Here is a 23,769-nt window from a genome sequence, read left to right as displayed (position 1 = left end):
ACTGGGAGTCAAGGGCACCTGCCAGTATCCCTTGGTAAGATCAATGGTTGTAAGATAATTAGCCCCACCCAGCTGCTCTAGGTCCTCATCTGTCCTAGGCATGGGGTAAGCATCTGACTCTGTGTGACTATTTAATTTCCTGTAGTCCACACAGAACCTGGTGCTGCCATCCTTCTTTGGCACCAGCACCACTGGGGAGGCTCAGGGACTGTTGGACTCTTGAATCACCCCTAGTCCCAACATCTCCTGTACCTCCTCCCTCAGAGTCTGTTTGACTCTCTCAGGCACTCTATAAGGAGCATGCCTAATAGGCCTTTGGGGTCCTGTATTCACCTGGTGCTGCCCCAGGTGGGTGCACCCTAGTTTTCCAGTGAACATGTCTCCAAATTCTTACAACACTACTCGGATTTCTCGAACCTGGGCAGGTGATAGCTGCTGGGACATTGCTACCCCTTTCACTGAGGTGTCAGCTCGAGTCTCACTGAGGAGATCAGTCCCCAGATCTCCCTCAGACTTCTCTTACAATCCACTGCAAATGCTCAGCACAAGGGTGTCCCTATCATGATAAGGTTTCATCATTTTAACATGGTACAATTGTGCCCCGACTTCTGTCTAGCAGTTCCACCATGTTGTTAACATCACTTATCTTTCTTACCACCTTGTAGTGTCCCTGCCAAGCTGCTTGCAGTTTGTTGTGTCTGACAATAATGAGAACCATTACCTGCTGCCCCACAGCATACTCTCTAGCTCGAGCATTCCTGTCATACCACACCTTTTTCAGTTTTTGGGTTTCTGCCAGGTTCTCCTGGGCCAAGCCCATAAGTTCCTTGTGCCTTGTCCTGAGGTTTGGGATATATTCCACAATAGACTCCTTGTGAGACTTGCACTCACCTTCCAACTCATCTCAAATTAAATCTAGAGGTCCCCTTACCTTATGCCCATACAGCAACTCAAAGGGTGAAAAACCTGCGGATTCCTGGGGAACCTCCCTGTAAGCAAACAATGGATGGAACAAATATTTGTCCCACTCCCTCTTAAACTGATCTGCAAATGCCCGTAGCATGGACTTGATTGTAGAGTTTAACCTCTCAACAAGACCATTAGTCTGGGGATGGTAGAGGGTGGTCATCATGTGCTTCACCCCACAGGACTTCCACAGTCAAGCCAGCAGGTCTGACATGAAATTGGCACCTCTGTCAGTCAGTATTTCTTTTGGGAAACCTACCTTGATGAAAACCTCTAACAAAGCATTTGCCACCTTCTCTGCCTCAATGGAGGGCAAAGCCACTGCCTCAGGGTATCGTGTAGCATAATCCACTACCACTAGGATATACATTTTCCCTGTGGAATATGGGATACTCAGAGGACCCACAATATCCATAGTTACCCTCTGAAATGGCTCCTCAATCACAAGCAAAGGCATCAAAGGAGCCCTCACCTTGTCTCCTGCCATATCTACCTTTTGGCACTGTTCACAGGTCCTGCAGTACCCTGTTACATCTCTGGAAATTCCAGGCCAATAGAAGTTCTGCATAATATGGCTCTTTCTATGTATTATGCCCATATGACCTTCAAAGGGAATATCATGAGCTATGGCTAGAAGTGCCAGATGGTAGGCTCTAGGCACTACCAACTGCTGTACTCTCTCACCTTCTAGCCCTTCCTCAGGGGTCCACTCTCTGTATAGTAACCCTTTGTCCCAGTATACTGATTTCCCCTTTCCTTGAGGATCAAGTGCCTCCCTAGCTATCTGCCTCAGGCCTTGCAATGTAGGGTCTGAGAGCTGCACCTGTCTCAACTCTCTCTTTGTAACCCTTCCCAGCTCCCCTTCCACAGGAAGTCTGGCATCCTCTGACAGTGGTGCCTCACTGTCATCCTGGGTACTACTACTCACCTCTACCTTTGCAGTCACTCTGTCGAAGTGACCATCGGTACCCACAAGCAGCTATGGCTCACATTCAGTCTCACTGCTACAGAGTAGCTCCCTTCCTGAAGTAACCACCTCACCAGTTCTGGCTGCAAGTATGCAGTCTGTCTGGGTCCCCCCTAGGCCATCAGACCCACCTGCTTGTCTCCTAGCCTGACTGCGTGTAACTGCATAAGCACTTAGTACTGCCTCATCCAAACCCTTCCCTATCAGGACATCTGCAGGATGGTAGTTTGGTACTCCTGTTTTCTCAAGACAACCTGCTATTGGCATTTTGTCTTTACCACTTACTGGCTCCCTTATTTTTTCTTCCCCACCTTGCCTCTGTGGAGACCTGTATGCCACATGGCCCCACTGGTTGCATTCAAAACATTTAACCCTAGTTCCTGGACATGTACATGGACTAGTGGCTTCCCCTGCTACTGGAAGATTCTTTTGGGGCAGTCTGTGCTGCCGACCATGGGTTCCTTTAGACCCATGAGCAGTACTGGGGTCCCTTTCCTGTGCAGGGCTGCCCTGCTTGCCAGCTATAGGTCTCCCTTCTTCCCCAACTCATCTGAAGTAGCACATTGCCTATCAGCTAACCAGATCCTCATGTCCTCAGGCAAAGTTCTTAAGGCTTGTTCCCTCACCAAAAGGTCTGCCAGCCCTTCAGAAGTGGTGACCTGACATCCGCTCACTCACCTATGGAAATAAGTGCTCAGTTCAGCAACATATTCATACACACTTTCATCTGCTTGCATCTATGCTCACAAAACTTTTTCCTATACGTTTCAGGTATTAGCTTAAACAATTCAAACAAGTGATTTTCAACAGCCGTATAATAAAAACATGCAACGTCAGACATTTTTGATAAAACAGTTATGGCTTTACCATGGAGTAAGGGGGTCAGGTACCATACCCGAGCCTTTGGTCAACACTATACTGTTTGTATACCCTCTCAAACATACGAATAAAACTATCAAAATTATCCCCCTCTTTAAACTGCAGACAAAATTTACTGACCTTTTGTGCTTCTGGGGTCCAATTACTCCCTTCCCCATTACCTTCATGACTCTGGCGAAGAGCCAGCATTTCCCTCTCATGCTTCTTATGCTGCTCCTTTTCTTCGACTTCTATCTTCAAATGCCTGGCCTCCAACTTAAGCCTCTTTAGCTCCAGATGGATTTTTAAGTCCTTTGCAGAAAGCTTGAGCTGTCCATTCTTAACGGGTATCATATCTCCACTGCCAGTCTGATTGTCCTCCCGGTTGCAGTTTTCTGATGCAGCTGTAACCAGGGCTGCAATCAGGTCTGCCTTAGTCAGATTTCCATGCACCAGTCATCTAGCCTGGCACATCTCAGCTAGCTGGTTCCTTGTCAGCTTTCCATACTCTTCTGCTGACATGCTGCCTGCTCACCCTGACTAATTAAGCTAACAAAAGAAATAAAACAATTGTGATCCAAACTCTGAGTATTCACTATGCAGCTGATTTAGAGTACAAAACACCTTCAAAGTCCACTGTACCCAAACTAGAGGAATTCAATCTATCCAGACCACTAAAAGCCAATTAGTATTTGCCAATAAAATAATAAGTGATGTGGATATCCCAAAACTGCCACCAATTAATATGTGATGCCCATGCCCTGGCCCAGCAATCAAGGAGCCTCAATCCTCAACACTAACACCAGTGAGGGGCGTCTCATATAGGAGGAAAGGATAACAAATACACACAGTAAAGTGCAATATTTCTCTTAAGAGCGCACAGAGATCACAGACAGACCAGGGCTGGTCGGTCCCTTGCTCTCCAGATCCCCAATAAGACTTCCCACTGTTACAGCTATAGGGTCCAGCTCTCAGCCTAGTGGGCAAGCTAAATCCTCCAGCACCCTCTCCATCCAACCAGTGCTTCATGTCCTTGACCAAGTAGCTGACAAACACACCCACTCACTTTGAGAAGAGTGTATACAACCACACAGACACTCGTGGAGAAGGCTGGCACAGGTTCTCCAGCTGTGCCCCTTTTACCCAGACTATACGGTAGAAATCAATGCCGCCACCCAGCTAATATTTATCAGCTACTCAAAGGCCCTTACAAGGGTGTCCAATTATTACTGTGCAATATTATTATCCCAATTGGTAGTATAGCCCACGGCTAAAGCTATTGGAGTGGCTTTGTACAATTTTACCAAAAGCATGCAAGTACTCTAGAGAGCTTACATTATCTCTACAAAAACAGCCACAGTTGAAAGGTTTTAAAATATTTAATAATAAATAATAAAAACACAAGACAATACTTTTTGCAACACAGTGCTAGTCAAGAGTCCAGAGATCACAGAGAAATACTTAAAATAATTCAGTAGTACAGTTCTGACATCACAGAAAAACACTTAGTCTAATCTTTCTAGTTTATATATATTTCTAAGAGAAAACACAAGTCTAAGTAACTTACATATAGAGCAAGACAGTGCTGAGTTGGATGGTCAAGACAAAAATGCTTAATGCGCTCTGATTCTCTTTGTTTTTAAAATCGCATTCCTGGTTCACATTACATCATTCTTCACACTTTCCTGGGGTTCCCAGGCTAACAGGCTATATTTTTTAGTAAGCTTACACCAGGTCAGGAAGCAAAGCCATTAAGGACATTTATGCATGCAAATTCTGGCCATTACTCTGGCCTTAAAACAATAGCAAGAATTCTTTCATCTAGACTGGCTGGAGCCAACTTTAAAGATCAAAGACAGTCATAAAATGTTTGACTTAGCTTCATTACAGCAGAGTGCACTGTTACATTATTTTCCATTTCCACATGTAACACTATTTTTACCATTTAAGACAGCAAGCCTGTGGTTTACATTAATATTTACAGATGACAGAATTATCTATAACATTCTATCTGGCTAGGCTGGCAGCCTTCACAGACAATATGAAGACAGACATCATGGAGCACTTGAAATATGTGCCCCATTGGTATGAGACTAGCATTGAGCAGCATTTTACCTTCTCCAAGGATGATGCCACAATATAAACTGAAGATGACTGAATTCAATAATTGGCTTAGTTTCTGGTGACATTCTAAGATAGTGCAATATTTGCAAGCATGGAAGGAGATGGTCTACATACTATGATGCTTTGCCAGGAATGGTCTGCACCTCTCCCTTCTAGGCTTTTGAGTAGTAGCTAAAACATTCTCATTCACCATAGTGCCTTTGTAGACAATGCCAAACTAAAAGTACTTCCGACATAGCAAATCAACACCAAGAAAATCTAAAGGTGTTGCTACTCAATGCTAAGAATCTAAACAAAAAACTCCACTCCATACAAACTCTCTTCACTCTGAAGAAGGCTGATGTCTGGCAGTCATTGAGACATGGTTTAAAACCACAGAGAGCACATCAGCAGTGCAAGGCTATAATGCCTTCTGCATATTTAGATCAGCTACTACACAGAGAAAACTAAATGTTGAGGTGTCTCAATTTACATAAAAAAATACATATAACTCAAAGCTAGTCAAGCAGGACAATGTACTTGACCTTCTCTATGTTCAAATCTCAATAGGCAAAATCAAATACCACTTCCTTGCAAACTGTATGTCCCCCACTATGACCCAGGCAAACCCTGACATATATTTAAACATATTGGAAACACTCACCATCCAACCCAATGCTATAGTTACCCCACTATTAACTGTGAATTGTATATTATACCAGATGTACAGGCGCAGAGATTCCTGGATTTTGTAAACAGAAACTCTGTGGACAGATATGTCAGTACACCAGCCAGGGGTGCAAACATATGGGACCTGGTCCTCACTAATATTTGAGAGGGCTGACACCCCCCCCCCCCCAGTGTAATGTCTTCTCTATTAAGTTGGACCACAAAATAGTCACTTTTAAAATAAAAATAAAACCTGGAACCCCAGAGCTAACCTTAAAATATTCAGGAACTACTCTAGTACTCACTTAATACTATTAAGTGATAACCTGATAAAATTTCAAACCCCCATAAACCCTGAGAATGCTGCTGCCTACAAGGAACTGTTAAAAAAAACATATAGAAGCATGTTAATTGCTGCATAGAGGCAGCTGTACCCACCAGGAAGAAGAACAAATCTATCTCAAAAATTAAGCCACCCTGGTAGAATCACAACATCAATATGCTTTATAACAGAAAGAAGAAAACCATGGAAAAAGTTAAGAGGTGCAGTACCAATCAGTATAAAAGCTCTCTCATCTAACTAGGCAAACAAGTCAGATGACAAATAAAGTCTACCAAAACCAAATTTAAGAATAATTTGGCCTCACAGACCAAGGACAATCACTAGGCATTCTTTAGCTTGTCGAAATCTGAAATGCAATATACAATTGTGTGCAGAAGACATTGTTAATGGAGCCACCTATACTGAGCCAGAAGATATAGCAAACCTACTGGTGAGCAAACTTAACTCCAACTTTACCCCTTTCTCCCCCTCAACCTTGCCTCAGGAAATACCATCAAATATAACTCCCCCTACTATCACTAGGGAACAGGTCCTTAATGCTCTCTGTAAGACCAAGAACATTGCATCAACAGGCTCAGACAATATCACAGGATGCCTTCTAAATAGCATGAAACATGACCTAGCAGACCCTCTAGAATTGCTATTTAACTGTAGCATCCATACAGGCTTTGTACTTCATGAATGGAGAAGAGCAACAGTAATCCCTCTGCCAAAAGTAGAACCATCTGCAGACACTGGAAACTACAGACCTATACATCTCACTTCTCTTATATGCAAAGCTATGGAAAGAATTATCATGGAAATGATCAATAATGACATAGGAAACCTCTAGACACTGGACCCAACCCAACTTGGTTTCTTCAAGGCCAGGTCATGTCTCCTCAACCTAGTGGACTTCTTTGTCATTGGAGTAGCTTATATACTCTGGTGTAAATAGAAATGATAGGGCCACTAAATTACATGATCCAAGAGCACATATTCACTAAGAGACATCTTTCCTGACATGGTGCTATAGAACTATTTATTACTCACAAGTATATTTCATTTTAATGTTATGCAGGAATTCTGAAACAAATAATAAGCAGCCAAGGAGCTAATCTTTCTAATAAATTAAAAATAAATAAGTAAATAACTAATTGTATATGATTTTGGAAGTGAGATCAATAAATAATCTGCCATGCCATCTGCATGCAGATAGGATCATTTCAATAAAACATTCAAACTAAAGCTTACCAAATGTTATTGTACAAAGAAAGGACTTGTGATGACCCCATGTGTTCGTCTTCCCAGTGATTGTAGGGGTGTAATCTAAATGGGTTAACTGAGATGATAAAAAGGTCATAGGAAAGAAGATAAACAGCCTTACAGATAACTTACCGTAAGTCTGAGGGACGGTAATGTCAGATTATACATATATTTTTTCAATTAATCTTTAAAAAATGTATATGTGTAGAGTAAATTAGAATTGGTTACATGATGTTAATTCAAAAGCAAGTTGAATAAAGGAAGATAATAAAATACTGCTGTCAGTCATGGAAGTTTGTGCTAAACTTTGACAGATAGGCAATGTCTGTGTGAGGTAGTTCAAAAATCTAAAACATTAGTATATAAAATATTTATGAAAGAAGGAAAAAATCTAGAAGGATACCATAAATTGTTTCAAACTGTGAATATACTGGTATACTGGCAGATGGTCTTAAAAAATAGTACCTCTTTACTTTCCCAACCTTAAGACTTCCTTGAAAGGTAACTAAGGACAGTTTTATGTTTCTTATATTACACGCACACACACACACACACACACACACACATATATATATATATATATATATATATATATATATATATATATATATATATATATATATATATAAACTATATATATAAACTACAACATATAGTTGACATTCACAATATCGACAGCACCACAACTTCACAAAAAAAGGAAAATAAAATTTCCTTTTTTGTGCTACAAGGGGGACTCTGGCCCCCTGCACCCCCTGTGCTCGTTTGCTAAAACATTTATGACTATCCCATATATTTTCATGGGGTATATATATGGATCTAGGACACATGCTCATCTAGCATATGTCCGAATCACAAAACATCGAACACACATACACGAAAGTGCTTAACATCGAAAAGCGCTTCCGTGTATGTGTAGTTCAAAAAAAAATCTACATTTCTGCAGGGGGGCTTCACCCCCCCCTGCACCCCCCACACACCCCTACTTTAATATTCTCACTCTGAGATTGCACTAGAGTGGGGAAAAATGAATTTTCCCTTACCCGCACTGTAGTCTGATCTACGAAACAGGCACACAAACACGGAAGCACTTTTCGATGTTAAGCGCTTTCGTGTATCTGTGATCGATGTTTTGTGATTTGGACATATGCTAGTTGAGCATGTGTCCGGATCCCATATATGGATATATAAATATATATATATATATATATATATATATATATATATATATATATATATATATACAAGCTTATTACTAAATTACACTGACAGATGAGCAAACATTGAACGACCTTGCAAACTAATAATATAGTGATTAATTTTCATTTATCTTTAAGTCCTCATGGAACTGCAAATCAGTTGAAAAGTTTGATAGATTATTCTCACTGATGAAGATGTACACCCTTCATTTAGCAGTATTGATTAATAACATTTAGGGTCTGATTCATCAGTTACAAAGGATGAGAGAAATTCAGAAACAGTTAATCAGGACAAGAGGTATACGAAGGACATTATCTTGCTCGATCCACACTTTAGCTATGTTTTCATTCTAGCTATTCATTACTTCATCCTCCTCCTCCTCCTAAAAAAAGTTAAGAAATATTTATTTGTGCCACTGTATCTCTATTTAAATGTCATTTAGGACACTTTTAGAAGTGTTTTGGTGATGCAAGATGTGTGTTCTTGATTGTGTTACCTAAATTATTCTCATGTCTGAGATAATGAAGAAAAAATGAAAAAAAGAGCTTGCAGCAGCAATGTCAAACTAAATTAATTAATTCATATATAATAGAATGCCGTATGCTTTCAATGCTTTCTCTCATCGCCTGCTATAAGAATAAATTCATCAGCAAAGCAGAGTTCCTGTGACTCCTGTAAGAGTATACTTGCCTTTACAGGAAACTTCCCTGTACTTCTGGAGCAAATATAGTATTCACTGTTTTTAAGGTCTAATTTCTGAAGTCCTATTGAAGGTGCATACATAAATCTTAGGCAACAAAGTGGAATCTACAAACTGACATGATTTGCTAAGCATGATAGTAAAATGAATTACATAGGATGTGCAAAACTGGAATTAATAAGAAGCGTTTATAAAGTTATTAAACATAGGACAGGCTTCCATGTTTACATTAATAATGCAAAAATGCAGTGAATTACTATCATGGGGAAGTATATTCAAGCAGCGGTGTTTTTATTAAGACATTGCATTAAAGCACAGTGGGTAATGTGAAAACATTCTGAGATATAAATGCTCTTTTGCTAAAACATTTATGACTATCCCATATATTTTCATAACTGCATTAGTTTCATAAAACTTGTCTGACCTACAAGTGAACAAATAGTGTCATCCTGCACAAAACATAAAGGCACGCAATGTTACCTCTGATATTTGCTATCTCATACAAATGGTTTTGTATATTAATATTGTTTTAAGATAGTATGGACTTATATGTGTAATTTGCATAAAATTGTCATCATCACATAACAATATGCTATGCTCTCTTGTTATACATCATTGGAAAACTAAACAGGTGAACAGTTCTCTCTTTGACATTTTGCATCTATCTTGGTCATGCCATTGTTTAACCATAGTGGTAGTATTTTTGGCAAATAAAATATAGTTTTCTTTCATACATTTGCAATATAAAATCAACATTTACAGGCAGACCTTTGATCCATCAGCAGTGTATAGCATATTTTCTTCCAAATGGATATATTTCATATTTTTGTAACTCATTCCATTTATCTGATATTATAAATCTAATGAAGAATGTTTTCAGTAGATGATTTTGGAGAAAAGCACCGAGAAAGTGGTTTTCTGGCTTCGAATATCACAGGAAGCAAAGGTATTAACTAGCCTCCTGCTCTTCATGATTAAAGGAGTTAAATTCAAAACCTCATCTCCACCTAACAAGTTTATATTGTTTGTTATTTAAGAGGTTTTATTAAGATTAAATTAGCAGTACAACATACAAAGTATTGGTACAGTCACAGACTGAGAACAAAAGTTGATGATTATGTGTCTAACACTCCTGTACTGTTATATTAACTTGTTGTCCGTTGCAGTGGTTAATCGTGATAAAAGCAAAAAGCAGATGAACATCATAAGATTGCACCATTTGTTGCAAGGCTACCAACTTAATGCTATTAGTCCACAATTGAGTGAGAATGTGCACGGTCTTTGTGTAACATAACAGAATGAACTTGATAAGCATTATCAGACTGGGTTGAAATTGAAAATGTCTATATCATATAATGGTTGAAAACAAAATGTGATACTGTGAATCCTGGAATAGCTCTGAAAGTATTTCATTTTTTTCAGCTGCGGTACTTGAGGAAGAACCTACCTATTCACTTGCTGGAAATAGCCTTCCATCATACAGAGTTACAGGTACAGTGGAAAGTTCAAAAGTTCATCTGATCTTTCTGTTACATAAACATAACTGCCCTTCTTAGTGTAAAGACTTCATGTTTTAATACACTTGGTGTCTGATACCAGGCAAAAGGAAACAGATTCAAACATTTTATTTATTTATTTATGTATGTATGTAAGTATGTATTTATTTATTTATTTTAGAAATTCTGTTTCCCATGTTTTGGAAAATTATTACCTTTTCACTTTTTATGAAAGGACATGAAATGTCTTTGAAATATAATTTTCTTAAGTGTTTCTGTCTCCAATGCTAGCAGATCAAACCGTGTAATCAGAGTCCATTTCAAACACGCAGCAGATTAAAAGAACTTGTTTAATTACTTTTGCTGTGGAGTGGCCAGCAGTTAGAAGCATAAAAGATGTAATAGCTTGTGGGGAACAAAACTGTGGAGTCAGAAGTGTGTATAAATATTTGGGACTGGTCTTTTTCTCTATAAGTTTATTGTGTGTCCATTATCTTCTAAGAACTTAGTTCAATACTCTTTAACTTGAGGTAGTTAGATGTAGTCATCCAGCTTAAATAGAAGTTTTCTTTAAATATTCCTGTGCATTTAATGGTAATCATCCCATATTCCAAGACTCGTTGGTGTGAGTCCCAGAATAGCTAGAATGAATGTCAAAAAAATGTGAACTTATATATACCAAGTATGAATTGTCATTTCTCAGAATATTTTTTTTCAAGGTATGGCAATTTCAAACAAGGAATATGTGCATTTGGGGGTATGGAATGCTTGTAATGTTTAACAACTTTAAAAGAGGGCAGTGATATTTGACATTCACTGTTCTCCTGCATTTTTCTACTTTATTGTACTTCCAGGGCTTGTATTCATGTAAAGGGCTTGCATTCATGAAAATCAGAGTTATAATAGGAAGCCTCATTTGATTGAATGTTATTTGATTTTTCTATGTGCACTTTTGTGATTCCACTGTCTCTTTAACCCGTAACTGTACTATTTGCCTTATTGTTTACATAAAGTTAGTTTATTTACTTTTATATTTTTGTGCCTAGTCTTTTATTATATCTGTAGTACTGCTATTTATTATCTGAGAGGAGGATTATTATTTATCACTGGATACCAGCTACTGTGGCTCCCATCTCCACTTTGTTAGATCTTGTGGGCATATAACAAAGGTAAATGTTAAGGTATTAGCTTAATTAACAGCAGCAGGTAACCTGTGGAGAGGACTCTTGCCAGCTTCAGAGTGGATTCAATTCTATCATGCCAGGAAGAAAACTGTGGTGAATTTGAGAATCCTGACAGCTTTTTCTGTGAATTGTATGTGTGTGTGTGTGTGTGTGTGTGTGTGTGTGTGTGTGTGTGTGTGTGTGTGTGTGTGTGTGTGTGTGTGTGTGTGTGTGTGTGTGTGTGTGTGTGTGTGTGTGTGAGACAGTGTGTGTGAAAGATAATTACCATGGGATAAGAGGCACTGGAAGATACTGTAGTTCACAGGGAAAGTGGTTAGAAAATTGCATGGATATTAGGTCAAATACATAATTTTGATGATGGCCTTTGTGCAGTCAGATTGTGAGTGGATGTTGAACACTCAGAACTCGGACAGCACTTCATATTCTTTTTATGTTGTTGGGGTCAGGTGTTATTTTGGGAATTAATTGCCGAGTTAGATTGGTGTGCATTATTTCTTTTATTATAACCATCTGGGTACCAGTGGAATTTGAATGATTATCCCTCTGATTCCAGCTAGGACCTTTTCTTCATATCTGGTGGCAGTGCATGCTGTAGTTTCTCACATGTATCATTGACTTTGGTGGAATTCAAACACCATCTGTACCCCCATTCATCAGATACCTGATTGGCACTGCTGAGATTTGAGCTCCATTGGTGCCACAAGTCATTACATAAATAATATGTGGATTCTGCTAATTCATGCAGATATTCCAATGGTTTTCATATGAGTAACTGAACTAGACTCCAATATTGCAACACATCATCAAAAATGTGAACCAAGAATAGTAGTCCTCCGTGATATGGTTTGCCATGGCCCTAATCCATCTTACTTAAAATCATAAACACTTAGGTTGTACTTGCTCAGGAAAAGTTGTTTTGATCAATCAGAGGAAATGTACCTGATTATATAGGTCCAGCTCTTACAATTACAGTTTCAAATTTTCTCCAATGCATTATTTATTTTAGCTTAGCAAATGATCAGTGCATCTTAACAGCTGTGTTGTTTTATTGTAGCATAGTGTAGCTTAAGAAGTTCCACCTTAGGAATACATAAAATTAGGTGTACATGAAAGTTGGATTTAATTCCTCTGATATTTTTTTATCAGTGTTACTTCACATATTTTTATTTACATATTTCTTATCTTAGTAAGTGGAATAGTTCAAAAAGTTTTTAATCTTCCCAGACTTGGAAGCAATGACAACAAATATCATTTAACAAGTAGTAAAAGAAATATTAATACATCAAATGGGAACTATAAAGAAATAGCAGATGCTTCCACCTGTACTTGTGCCATGTGCCAGCAGGTAAAGTCACCTTAAGTCCTTTATGTCCCATGAAAGAGTAGAGCATGTTGTTGCTGGTTACCAACTCCATCACAGTGACTATAGATTTAATTCACAAAGCCATAAGAAGAAATTTTAAAATGAAGTTGTGTGATGCCACTAACTATGTGTTTTTCAGTGTGCAGGCACAACCAAACTACCTGCCACCATACAGAAAGATCTATTACCGGTATAATTTTACAAGTAGCAGTAGCATATTAGGTACCTGATTCTCCAAAAATCACACAGACCTATGTGAAAAATAAAAAGTCCTCACAACCAAGCCTGATGGCACCGCCTGTTTTCTGCGTGAACTTTTCTGGCATAGTATAGCCACTGGAATAGATGCCTATACCTTGTAATGGCTAACTGATATGTAAACTGATAGTAGGTAGAGTGTAAACAAAGGACATGAACTTCATGACATGGAATACAAATAATGAATAAATAAAGGTATGGCCTGTTTACATGTAATTAAATCAGTAAGCAATTAGATAGAATATTTCTTTTGGTCTTGAGTGATGATTACATTAATGTGCTTATTTTAGGCCTTGAGTGATGATTACATTAATGTTCTTATTTTACTGCTTGTTGAATACTTTGATCTCATAGAACTGGAGCCCCCGGCTCTAGATGCACTTAAAGACGTGTAATGTTATGCCCACATATTTTCAGTGCCTACTTGAAACTTGTGGAGGGGAAAATGTGAATATGGGTAACATACCTCTCAAGTGAACCTCATTATGAGGAACGTGCATCATTTGGCATCTTAAAAAGTTCATGCTCCTCGAAGTTCCACATTAAAAGACTCTGTCACACATTCAGTGTTAGGAATTTTTTTAAGTGAAATCCATGGTAAATAGAAATTAATCATATTAATTCATTAAAAGATCTTCTTTATAAGTAAAACCGGCATATTTTAACCATCCTATGACCTTCCTAGTTGAAGTTGTTAGTAAGCCATTAGTATGTGTTCCACATTTTGCCCATTTGTTCCACATTATGAGGGCTAGTGTTCCTCATTTTGGAGATGGAAGGTTGAGAGCTATGATGGAAAGTGTATAAAATTGTTTTTTGTGGTACTTGCATTGTCCCAGTTAAGCAGGATATACAAAATGTTATGAATCTTGTGAATTGCATTTGGGTCTACATGTTTTGTTGGATAGATGATGATGTTATGTGATGACAGTATTTTACAATTTTTGCTGCAGCATTAGCAATTTTTTTCTTTAATGTTGTGTTTAACAAATACGGGGATTGACGTCTAAGTGGGTGCTTCAGGATTCATGAAGATTACCACATGCGCACAGCATTCTAGATTGGATGTGAGTTTTGTAACAATAGTTGTCATACTGCAACCTTTCTGTTTAGGTCTTGTATATATTAATATATTACATACTATGAATTATCTGTATGTTTCAAAATGATCATTATGAACTATGCACAGCTAAGGCAAGGAATTGCAAACTGTAAACAAATGGAGACTTCAAAATCCTGACTGCAGCGTATGTTCCCCAACCATTTTTGCTAATGTAAATTTCCCAGTAATCTTCCAATATTGTTAATCTTTTTGAAATAGAGGCATGCACAGACATAGGCCGCTACAGTTTAGGGCCTATATCATACCACATAACAGTTGAGCATACTGTCTTCTTTTCTCAGAAGAAAAACAAAAACAAAATAAATAAAACAAATATACTCAGTAAAGGGAATCTCTATATGTCAGTCGGTAAGGTTAAACTATTTGAATCCAACAGTGGCAAGCAAGAGTTTTAAAAGTTTAAACTCTACATTTTTCAAATATATTCCTGGGAGCAAGCTTGAACACAACTTCCCTGATGGCTTTCCTCATGCCAGAGAAACAAATTCATTTGACAACTTACTTCAAACTAATTGCCACAAAACCCCTGCTATCTGCAAAGCAAATACTGCAAGCCTTGTGATGGTGATGGGGTATGTGTGAGCATTGTGACTTTGTGTGGAGATGGGGTGGATGCTAACCAATGGCACAGATTCAGCCCCTGACAACCCTGCCGGTGCCTCACTATGCCTATCATCATTGTGAGAGTCTGCAGAGACACTGACATCAGTTTCCCCACTGGAGAGACCCTGAACCACATCTCCACCTGTGAGGGGAAGACAATAAATGTAAATTAATACTTGCACATTATGGTTTACTTACACACACACACACACACACACACACACACACACACACACACACACACACACACACACACACACACACACACACACACACACACACTTACAGGTGAGGTGGCAGAAAGATATTACACAGACCTCAAGGCACTCAACATCATTCATTGCAGCCATTCTTAATCCCTTTTTCTAACAATATACATCTCTGGTATGCCTGTGTCATGTTAGTAGGTGATATCCCTTCCTCTGGAACACACCACACCCATGTACACATTATTGCTGTGTACCTGTATAGCACACTGGCATCTACTGTAGACCATAACTTGCAACTGTACAAATCATTGCTGAATGTGTAGATGTCTGGCAGTTATGTTTGCTCTGTTCCTCACAACCCCTATGTGTTTGTTTGACACATCACTGGGATGATATGAGGACTGATGTCACCAATTAATGACTGACATTTGATTTGCAGATCTCGTCATCAGCAGTGCATGTATGTGCAATAAAATCCAGTTACACCAAGACCTTCAAAGCTTAATGTGGATATGAGGAGAGTACACACACCTGTTTACATGCCAGCCTCTTCTACTATATGAAAGGGGTCACACTACTGCATTTGAAAACATTACACATAACTGATGTGTGACATATGACCTGTGCAATCCAATCAAGAATCAAACAAATGTGTTAGTCGTGAAGATACTGAATGAGATGCGTACAATATGGGGGTTGCATAAGTGTGAACACCCTTAAACCAATGGTTTATTAGATAGGCTGTTTGATTTATGTAGTTATAGAAGTTCTTGGACTACTGGACCCCATGTAACCCTGTAATCAAGCCACAGATCACCATTAAGGAGTCTATATAAAACTGAGTAGAAACAAAGACTTTAGTCCTTCTTGGCATTTCAGGTCATTTAAGTTTATGATGCTTGTAGTTACAAACTTCTAGGCTCTTTCCAATTACTTGATATGTTTAGTAAAATACATCCAGAATGAGTGTTGTATTTAATAATGGGTCAAATCATGTGGAGTACAGAGATGTTATTATTTCTTTTGATATTTTTGCTATGAGCTATGCATGATAAAAGGATTTCCTAGCTACCATTTCAGTATGATGGTCAAACATGAGGGAGGTATCCACCAAAGTTCCTTGGTTACTCACTACCTTTTTCTTTTGAATTGGTGTGCTATCTATGTTATAAGCATGGGTGGCACTTCACTGGGGGAACACTGCGGCATGTACCTCAGCTGTGAAATAATGTGCCCCCATGAGTGTCCTCATGGCTGACCTTATGCAGAGGCATAGCGTTTCTTTTGCTTTCTTTTTTTTTTTTTTTTTTTTTATACAGCACTGTAACACTTGTGGCCTTAGTTCTTAATTTCCATCCTTTCTGGTCAGACATACCCATGACCTACTCAGTAAAAGGCTCTGTGAGACTCTAGGATTTATTGCCTAGATCTTAGTGGGTGGGACCTACCAGAAAACCAAGAAACTCTAAATGCTGGAAAGTAATGGTCAATTTAGGGAATGTTTTTCTGCAGCATTGTAAATGATCAAACATTTTTCTACCTCAAAACCATGCACTGCCCCCACTCAAGCTGCTCCCCTAAGATCTGTCACATAAACTTAAAACAATCTGGAACAAAATAGAATATGTCAGTGCCTGGCTTGCCCAGTCCTGTCCTGACATAGTACTACATAAAGAGAAGGAAGAACAAATCTTATCACCACTATACAATATTAATACACTTTACAGAAAACAAACAAAAAATGAGCTGGTGGGGAAGGAATCATTTTCAAAAATAGCTTACAGCTCACTATCTTACCTCACAAGCCACCTCAGTATAACAATCCTGAAATACTACTTACTCCCCTCAGACTAAAGCACCATAAAACAATATACATTACAAGAATCTATATTCCCCCAGGCAGCAACATAAGCACCACTGAAGATTTCTTCAGATGAGCATAAAATAACATACTACAAGAAAAAATAGTACTCAGTAATTTCAACATTTTTTGGCACACCATTACTTCTGACAGTCCTACTAATGCCACAGATATATATGACTTGGTCCAAATTATCTCTCCACCCTTTTGTTACAACGAGAAATACAACAAAACAATAATCACTGACTGGATCCTTACCACCTCCCCAACAAAATACGTTCTTCAGTCATCCTTCTAGAAGTGAGTACTTTCCACCTTTATGCATTAGAATCTCATTAATATCCAGAAACAACATCATGTCAATGTAGTATGTAAGTTAACACACTTCCACAGTGAAATCCTTATCTCTGACCTAAAATAAAGTGACTGCACTGTTTTAAAATATCCTACTGTAGACAAAGCTGTATCAGAACTCAGTGCTCCGTTTCTTAGCATCCTAAATGAACTTGCATAACTTAGAACCAAGACAATAAAATCAAATTCAGCCCCCTAACTATCCAGAAGTACAAGACTCCTTGTGAAACAGAGAGAGAAAGCATGGAAGATATGGTATCTATTCTCAGGAACCATGCCAGATATATGGTATTATATCTGACAAAAAATACAAACCTCACACAAGACTTAGAAAGTCAAGACAAGAAGGCAAAACAGTACACACACAAACACACACACACACACACACACACACACACACACACACACACACACACACACACACACACACACACACACACAAATACACTAAAACTTAAAACTTTCTGGCCCTCTGTAAATCAGTGACTCAACCCTGGTAGAACTACCCAGCTTGCCCCATCATTAGTCAGTTTTGGTTTTACTTACAACATTGCTACTCTTTTTAATTTACAGTTTATAAAGTTTGTAAACTCTTAACTCAAAACCTCTTATCAGCTCACAAGCTCTGCATCAATGCAAAAATGTCTTCAGTCTCCAATGGCACTTACTTAAACTAAAGCGTGGAGACCTAACACCTGACAATCTGCCAGACAAATATATAATTATATCAGACTGGAAGCTGATGCTATAGCCTTTGCAGTCAGAATATTAATAAACTGCTCCATCAGATAATTCTAAGTTCATAGCTTCATAGGTTTATACTAAGCCAATGACCACCAAGGTCTTTACAAGCCTAGCTATAAAACCTAATCCAGTTTTGTTCCAGAGGTCTTTGGATGCCTACATGATGTGGTATGTTAGTAAAGACATAGATAAAGGTCATGTGTGCATGTGAGGGTGTTAGTTGGAGATTAATTTCCTTACTGTTTACCTCTGTCCATCAGAGATATGAGGACCAGAATGGGGGTGAATTTCTAATTCCATCAGAGGCATGAGAACCAAACTGGAGGTGCATTTACAATTTCCCATCCACTTATTAAGATTTATTTTGAATAGGGTTATGGATGAACTCTGTTTCACATTGATGAGAAGCTTATGCCATAGTGTGGGATTCCTTTGAGACACATATCAGTCCCTCCAGCAGGTTCTATTTATGTTACAGGTAAAGTTCAGGTGCTGGCATCTAGTGCTTCTGGTGTTGTTTGTCTTGTGGATGTACAACAGATCCATGATTACTGGATTGGAGGATGCTTTCTATGTAAGTATAGATCACCTCTGAGTAACTTGTTAGAGACTGAATACAGAGGTAGGACCTTAAGGCAATCTGTGTGTTGGACAGGATATTCATACCCTGGATTCCCCTGGTGAGGAACCTTTGAGATTGCTCCAGTTGTTGCAAGTGCATGGTTAGGTACATCCTAAAGGAGGAATTGTACTCCATGATGGGGTGATAAAGACTGAGTAGAGTGGTACTATTACTTCCTTTGACCTGGATGCCATACTTTTCCTTATAAGATCCCTTCCACTCAAGGTATCTTTAGAAATTTCTTTAAGACAAACTACCATCTCCTGAGTGATATATCAGCAAAGTACAAATCCCCACCAAAGGCATATAACTCCAATGAATATGTAGAAATGTACACCAGCACACTATACCAGCATGTAGATGGCTGCATTAATGCAGCTGTACCCTGTTGTAAAAAGTTCAGAGTAAACAACAGAAACCAACCTATATTGTGGAACCATAATATCAATAAGCTTTTATAATAAAAGGAAAATAATTTTGACCGGAAGTAAAAAGAGTAAAAAGAGTAATTCCCAGAATGTTAAAGCTCTTGTGACTGAAATACACAAATAACTCATGAGCTTAATAAAATCCACTAAAGTCTAGATTGCAGCTAAAATAGCTACCCAAGCCAAAGACAACCAACCACAAGGCATTTTAGTTATGTTTGTAATCTCAAAGCAAAAATGCATCAATGTGCTGAGCTGATTATGAATGATGTTACCTATACTGGCGCAGAAGATATAGCTAACCTACTAGCCAAAAAATGTAGTTCTAACTGTACTCTTCTCTCCCCTCCCTCTGGCCCTCAAAATATACCTGAAACTTGTTCACCTCCAGCTATCACATAAGGCCAAGTTGTAAATGTGCTATCAAAAGCTAAAAATATTACATTGATGGGTTCTGCAATATCATTCAAAACATCTTAAATAGCATGAAGCATGATTTACATACACCCCTAACAAAACTTTTCAATCTTAGTCTCCATACAGATTTTGTATCAAGTGAACGGGAGAACAGCTATAGTCCCTACATAAGGGAGGATGTTTCACAGACCCAGGAAATTATAGACCCATAACTCTGACCAGTCTCATATGCAACGCCATGGAAGGATTTACCATGGAATTAATCAGTAAGGACATAGGGAACCTCCAAACACTAGACATGTCAGTTGGATTCATCCAGGGTACGTCATGCTTACTCAACCTGGTAGATTTTTTTAGAGCACCAAAGCAATGGATGAAGGCAAAACAGTACACAACACATACCATGACCTGGTCAAAGCTTTTGACACAATTCCCCAATCAGGCAGAATAGAAAAGTAGTGTCAGTGGTGTAAAAGGCAGCACACTTGCCTTTGGTGCAGAAAGCTGCAGATTCTGTTCTGACACTAGGTAGATCGATTACTAATAGCATGAGGGGTATGTTGTCCTTTGGATAATATGTTACATTAAAACCCCATCTGCTTGAGTTGGTTTTAACTCAGGTGGATATGAAAGATCCCATTGCAATTATCATAAAGAGTAGGGTCATTTATTTACATGCAAAAAGAACTCTTATTTACAACATATTTACATATTTGCTGGTATAATTTTTGTCATAGAAGTTGATTTAAGTTCCTTTGAATTCTTTGCTACTGACTTTGTGTAATTTTTGTTTCCTTTTCAATATTTTATTCAATTAAAGCTGAATATGGATTCCTTAAGCGAGTATGCAATTAACGATTTGCTAATGCACAAGTATCTTGTACAGTGTAATAAATGCTATGCATATGTAAAAGTAACAGCTGATAACACTGGTGATCTTTGTTTCTCGTGTCAAAAGTTAGATGATTTGCTTACCATTGTTAGAAGCAAATCTTGACTTGATGATGATTGCACATGTGCAATTGGCATGGCTTGGAGAACTGTTGTGTCATATATTAATGACTGGCCTGATGAACTAAATAATGTTAGGCATAGAACAAATAGAACAGATTTAGGAAATGATGCATCTATTTTCTGCAAAGAACATTCAACTCCTATGAAACATGATGAGGCCCCTGTGAACTATGGAATTGTGGATGCAAGTACTCAGCAATCTGAGGATCCGGTTTGTTTAGAAGGAAACTAAAAAGAAAGAAAGGAAGACGTTCTCAACAAATAACAAGGAAGAAAAAGAAACTGACTAATCACTGTAAAGGAAAGAGAATACATAGTAAAAAGGATTCTGCTTTGTTATGTAACACACTGGTGACAGTGAATGAAGATATCTGTCTATCAGAAAACCCTCAGTCTACAGAAAAAGGCATCACCTTTCCAATGGAAAAGGTAGAAAAAAGAGGCAAGGGGCAGGTGTAAAGAAATCAAAACTGAACGTGGAAGGATTGAAGAACATTATTGCAAGAAAAAAGAAGAGAAAGACAGATGCTGACTACATGGCTCAAGCTGTGGATTTACAATGCCAGCTGGATGAGAATTTAATATGGAATGAAAACAGTGGAATTAATAAGATTAATAGTGATGAAGATCTATCCTTCGTAACAACTGATAGAGCAGAAATGACTGTATTAGAAGCTAAAGATTCTTCAGAGATGGTCAGCAAAGATATTCTTGTAATTGGAGATTCAGTTATTAGAGGAACTGATACTTATATTTGCAGAGATGATAATGAACATCGAGTAGTGTTATGCTTGCCAGGAGCAAAAATAGAAGATGTGAAACAAGCCTTGGAATGCCTTAATGTAAGGAAGTACGGATCTGTTTTTATTCATATTGGCACAAATGATGTCACCAACAAAGATTCTCTGACTATTAGTCAGGAACTGACAGCCCTCCTAGATAGTATAGCTTGTACTGGTGTTAGGACATATTTTTCACAAATCACCTATAGAAAGGATAGTCAAGTCATTGTGAATGAAAAGATTTTTTGGATAAACACCTACATGTAAAAAATATCCTGTTTTAAAAAATGGAAATGTGTAGAGCATCCAAGCCTTCTTTTGGGCACAAGTGTTCAGGCAGGATGGTGTGCATTTGTCTAGATCAGAAGATCATTTTTGCAGCAGATATTTCGCAATATTTGACAAGCACTAGGCAGGATTTTTGCCAGGTCAAAAATGTAACAGTTCACAGATAGCAACATTTGATGCATCACTGATGGTTGTTAATGCTAGGAGCATTAATAATAAAGTTTTTTTTTATTAGAACATTTGCTATGTTCCCACAACATTGATGTTGTTATAGTTTGTGAAACATGGTTAAAGAACAATGACTGGAAACCAGTTCTGTCAGGGTATAAATGTTTTTACTGTAACAGACATTCTAACAAAAAATCAGGTGGAGGTGTTATGATAGGCATTAAAAATAGCTATGGAACTTGTGATTATTACATGTTCAGTGATAACACCAATACTATAGACTGTGTAACTGTGACAATAAAGACAACCCTGGAACATATAACAATTGCTGGAATGTGCAGACCACCAAAGTCAAGTGCAGATGACCTAGAGGAATTCATACATGTCTTACATGAAACACGGGAGGGAAGAATAATATTAGCTAGGGACTTAAATTTACCAGAAACAGACTGGAATAATACTGATTCAACACCGTTAGTAAAGACATTATTCACAGAGTATATTCAGGAAAAACAAATGCTTCAGATTGTAAAAAAAAAACTACCAGGGGATGGAATATACTAGATATTGTTTGTGTTCCTAAAGAAATTACTATAACCTCAAGTCAAGTTTTACCACCATTGATGTGCAGTAATCATGGGGCCATAAAGGTTAATTTGTTGCTACATAATTCTGCCAAACTAAAATCTAAGCCAAAGCACAGAAGGTTACTTACAGATTATAGGGAAGCAAAACAGTTACTATATAAAACTAACTGGAGTGAGGTGTTCAGTGGGAAAACTGCAGATGGAATGTGGAAAGTTTTGAAAGAGAAATTGTTTGAGTGCAAGAAGTCAAAAAAAATGTTTAACATCAGGATCTAGGCATGCAACATCAGGGGGGTATATTTCCATAAGCACAAGATACCTGATTAAGGTGAGAGACAAAAACTATAAGAAATGGAAGAGAGGTCGAACTACAACTTTGAAAACTGAAATAAATGAGCTGTACAAACAGATTAAGCGTAGTGTTAGACAAGATCAAGAAAAATTTAAAGAAAATTCATATAAAGATATTGAACATAACAGGAAACCTTTTTATAGATACATAAGATGTGGAAGGAGTAAAGATACACAAATTGATAAACTATGTGCAGATTCTAAAATTTATTCTCAGACACAACAGATTATAGATATATTTAAAAAATCTTATGCAAAACAATTTGGCTCCACAAAAGGGTTGGTAAGTTGTCCTAGTGACATCCAGGTAACCCCAGATACTTGAATCAAATCAGATTATATTGAAAAAGAACTTTGCAAACTGGATCCAAACAAAGTGCAAGGAGGAGACAGAATAAGTAACAATGACCTGAGAACACTTAAGCAAGAACTTACCCTGCCATTACATCTATTATTCACTAGGTCAGATAAATATGGGGAGATTCCTCAAGATTGGAGACATGCACTTATTAAACCTGTCGTTAAGAGAAATTGGAGTAGGACAAGCTCAGAATCATATTGACCCTTAAGTCTACCTTCATGTTGTGGAAAAATAATGGAGAAGGTAATACTGGATAAGTTATTGTCAGAACTGGATAGGTTGGGACTTGAAACCATATATCAGCATGCATATGTTGAAAATAGATCTATTACCACCTGTAACATGATGTTCTACAACAATATAATAACAGCTATGAATGAAAAATTGTGCTGTGATGTGATTTATATAGATTTAACTTCAGCATTTAACAGGGTCATGCACAAAACACTGATCAATAAATTAGTACAACTAGGTATTGATGTGCTGCTGATAAGATGGATAGCTG

At 38.0% G+C, this 23,769-nt stretch overlaps 1 protein-coding gene across 1 annotated transcript in view; it reads left to right on the top strand.

Moving 5' to 3' along the window:
• The window catches only part of LOC122808149, a 773,706-nt gene that overhangs the window by 490,253 nt on the left and 259,684 nt on the right, over positions 1-23,769 (top strand). The window contains exon 4 of the mRNA XM_044079121.1: positions 10,474-10,542. Coding sequence (XP_043935056.1) covers positions 10,474-10,542 — 69 coding nt within the window. The remainder of the gene's footprint in view (positions 1-10,473; positions 10,543-23,769) is intronic.

This window comes from Protopterus annectens, chromosome 8.part0 (assembly GCF_019279795.1).
Source record: "Protopterus annectens isolate FY-2018-M chromosome 8.part0, PAN1.0, whole genome shotgun sequence".
NCBI lineage: Eukaryota > Metazoa > Chordata > Ceratodontiformes > Protopteridae > Protopterus > Protopterus annectens.
The sequence above is the reverse complement of the archived record's forward strand: the minus strand, read 5'-3'. Positions and strand labels throughout refer to the sequence as shown.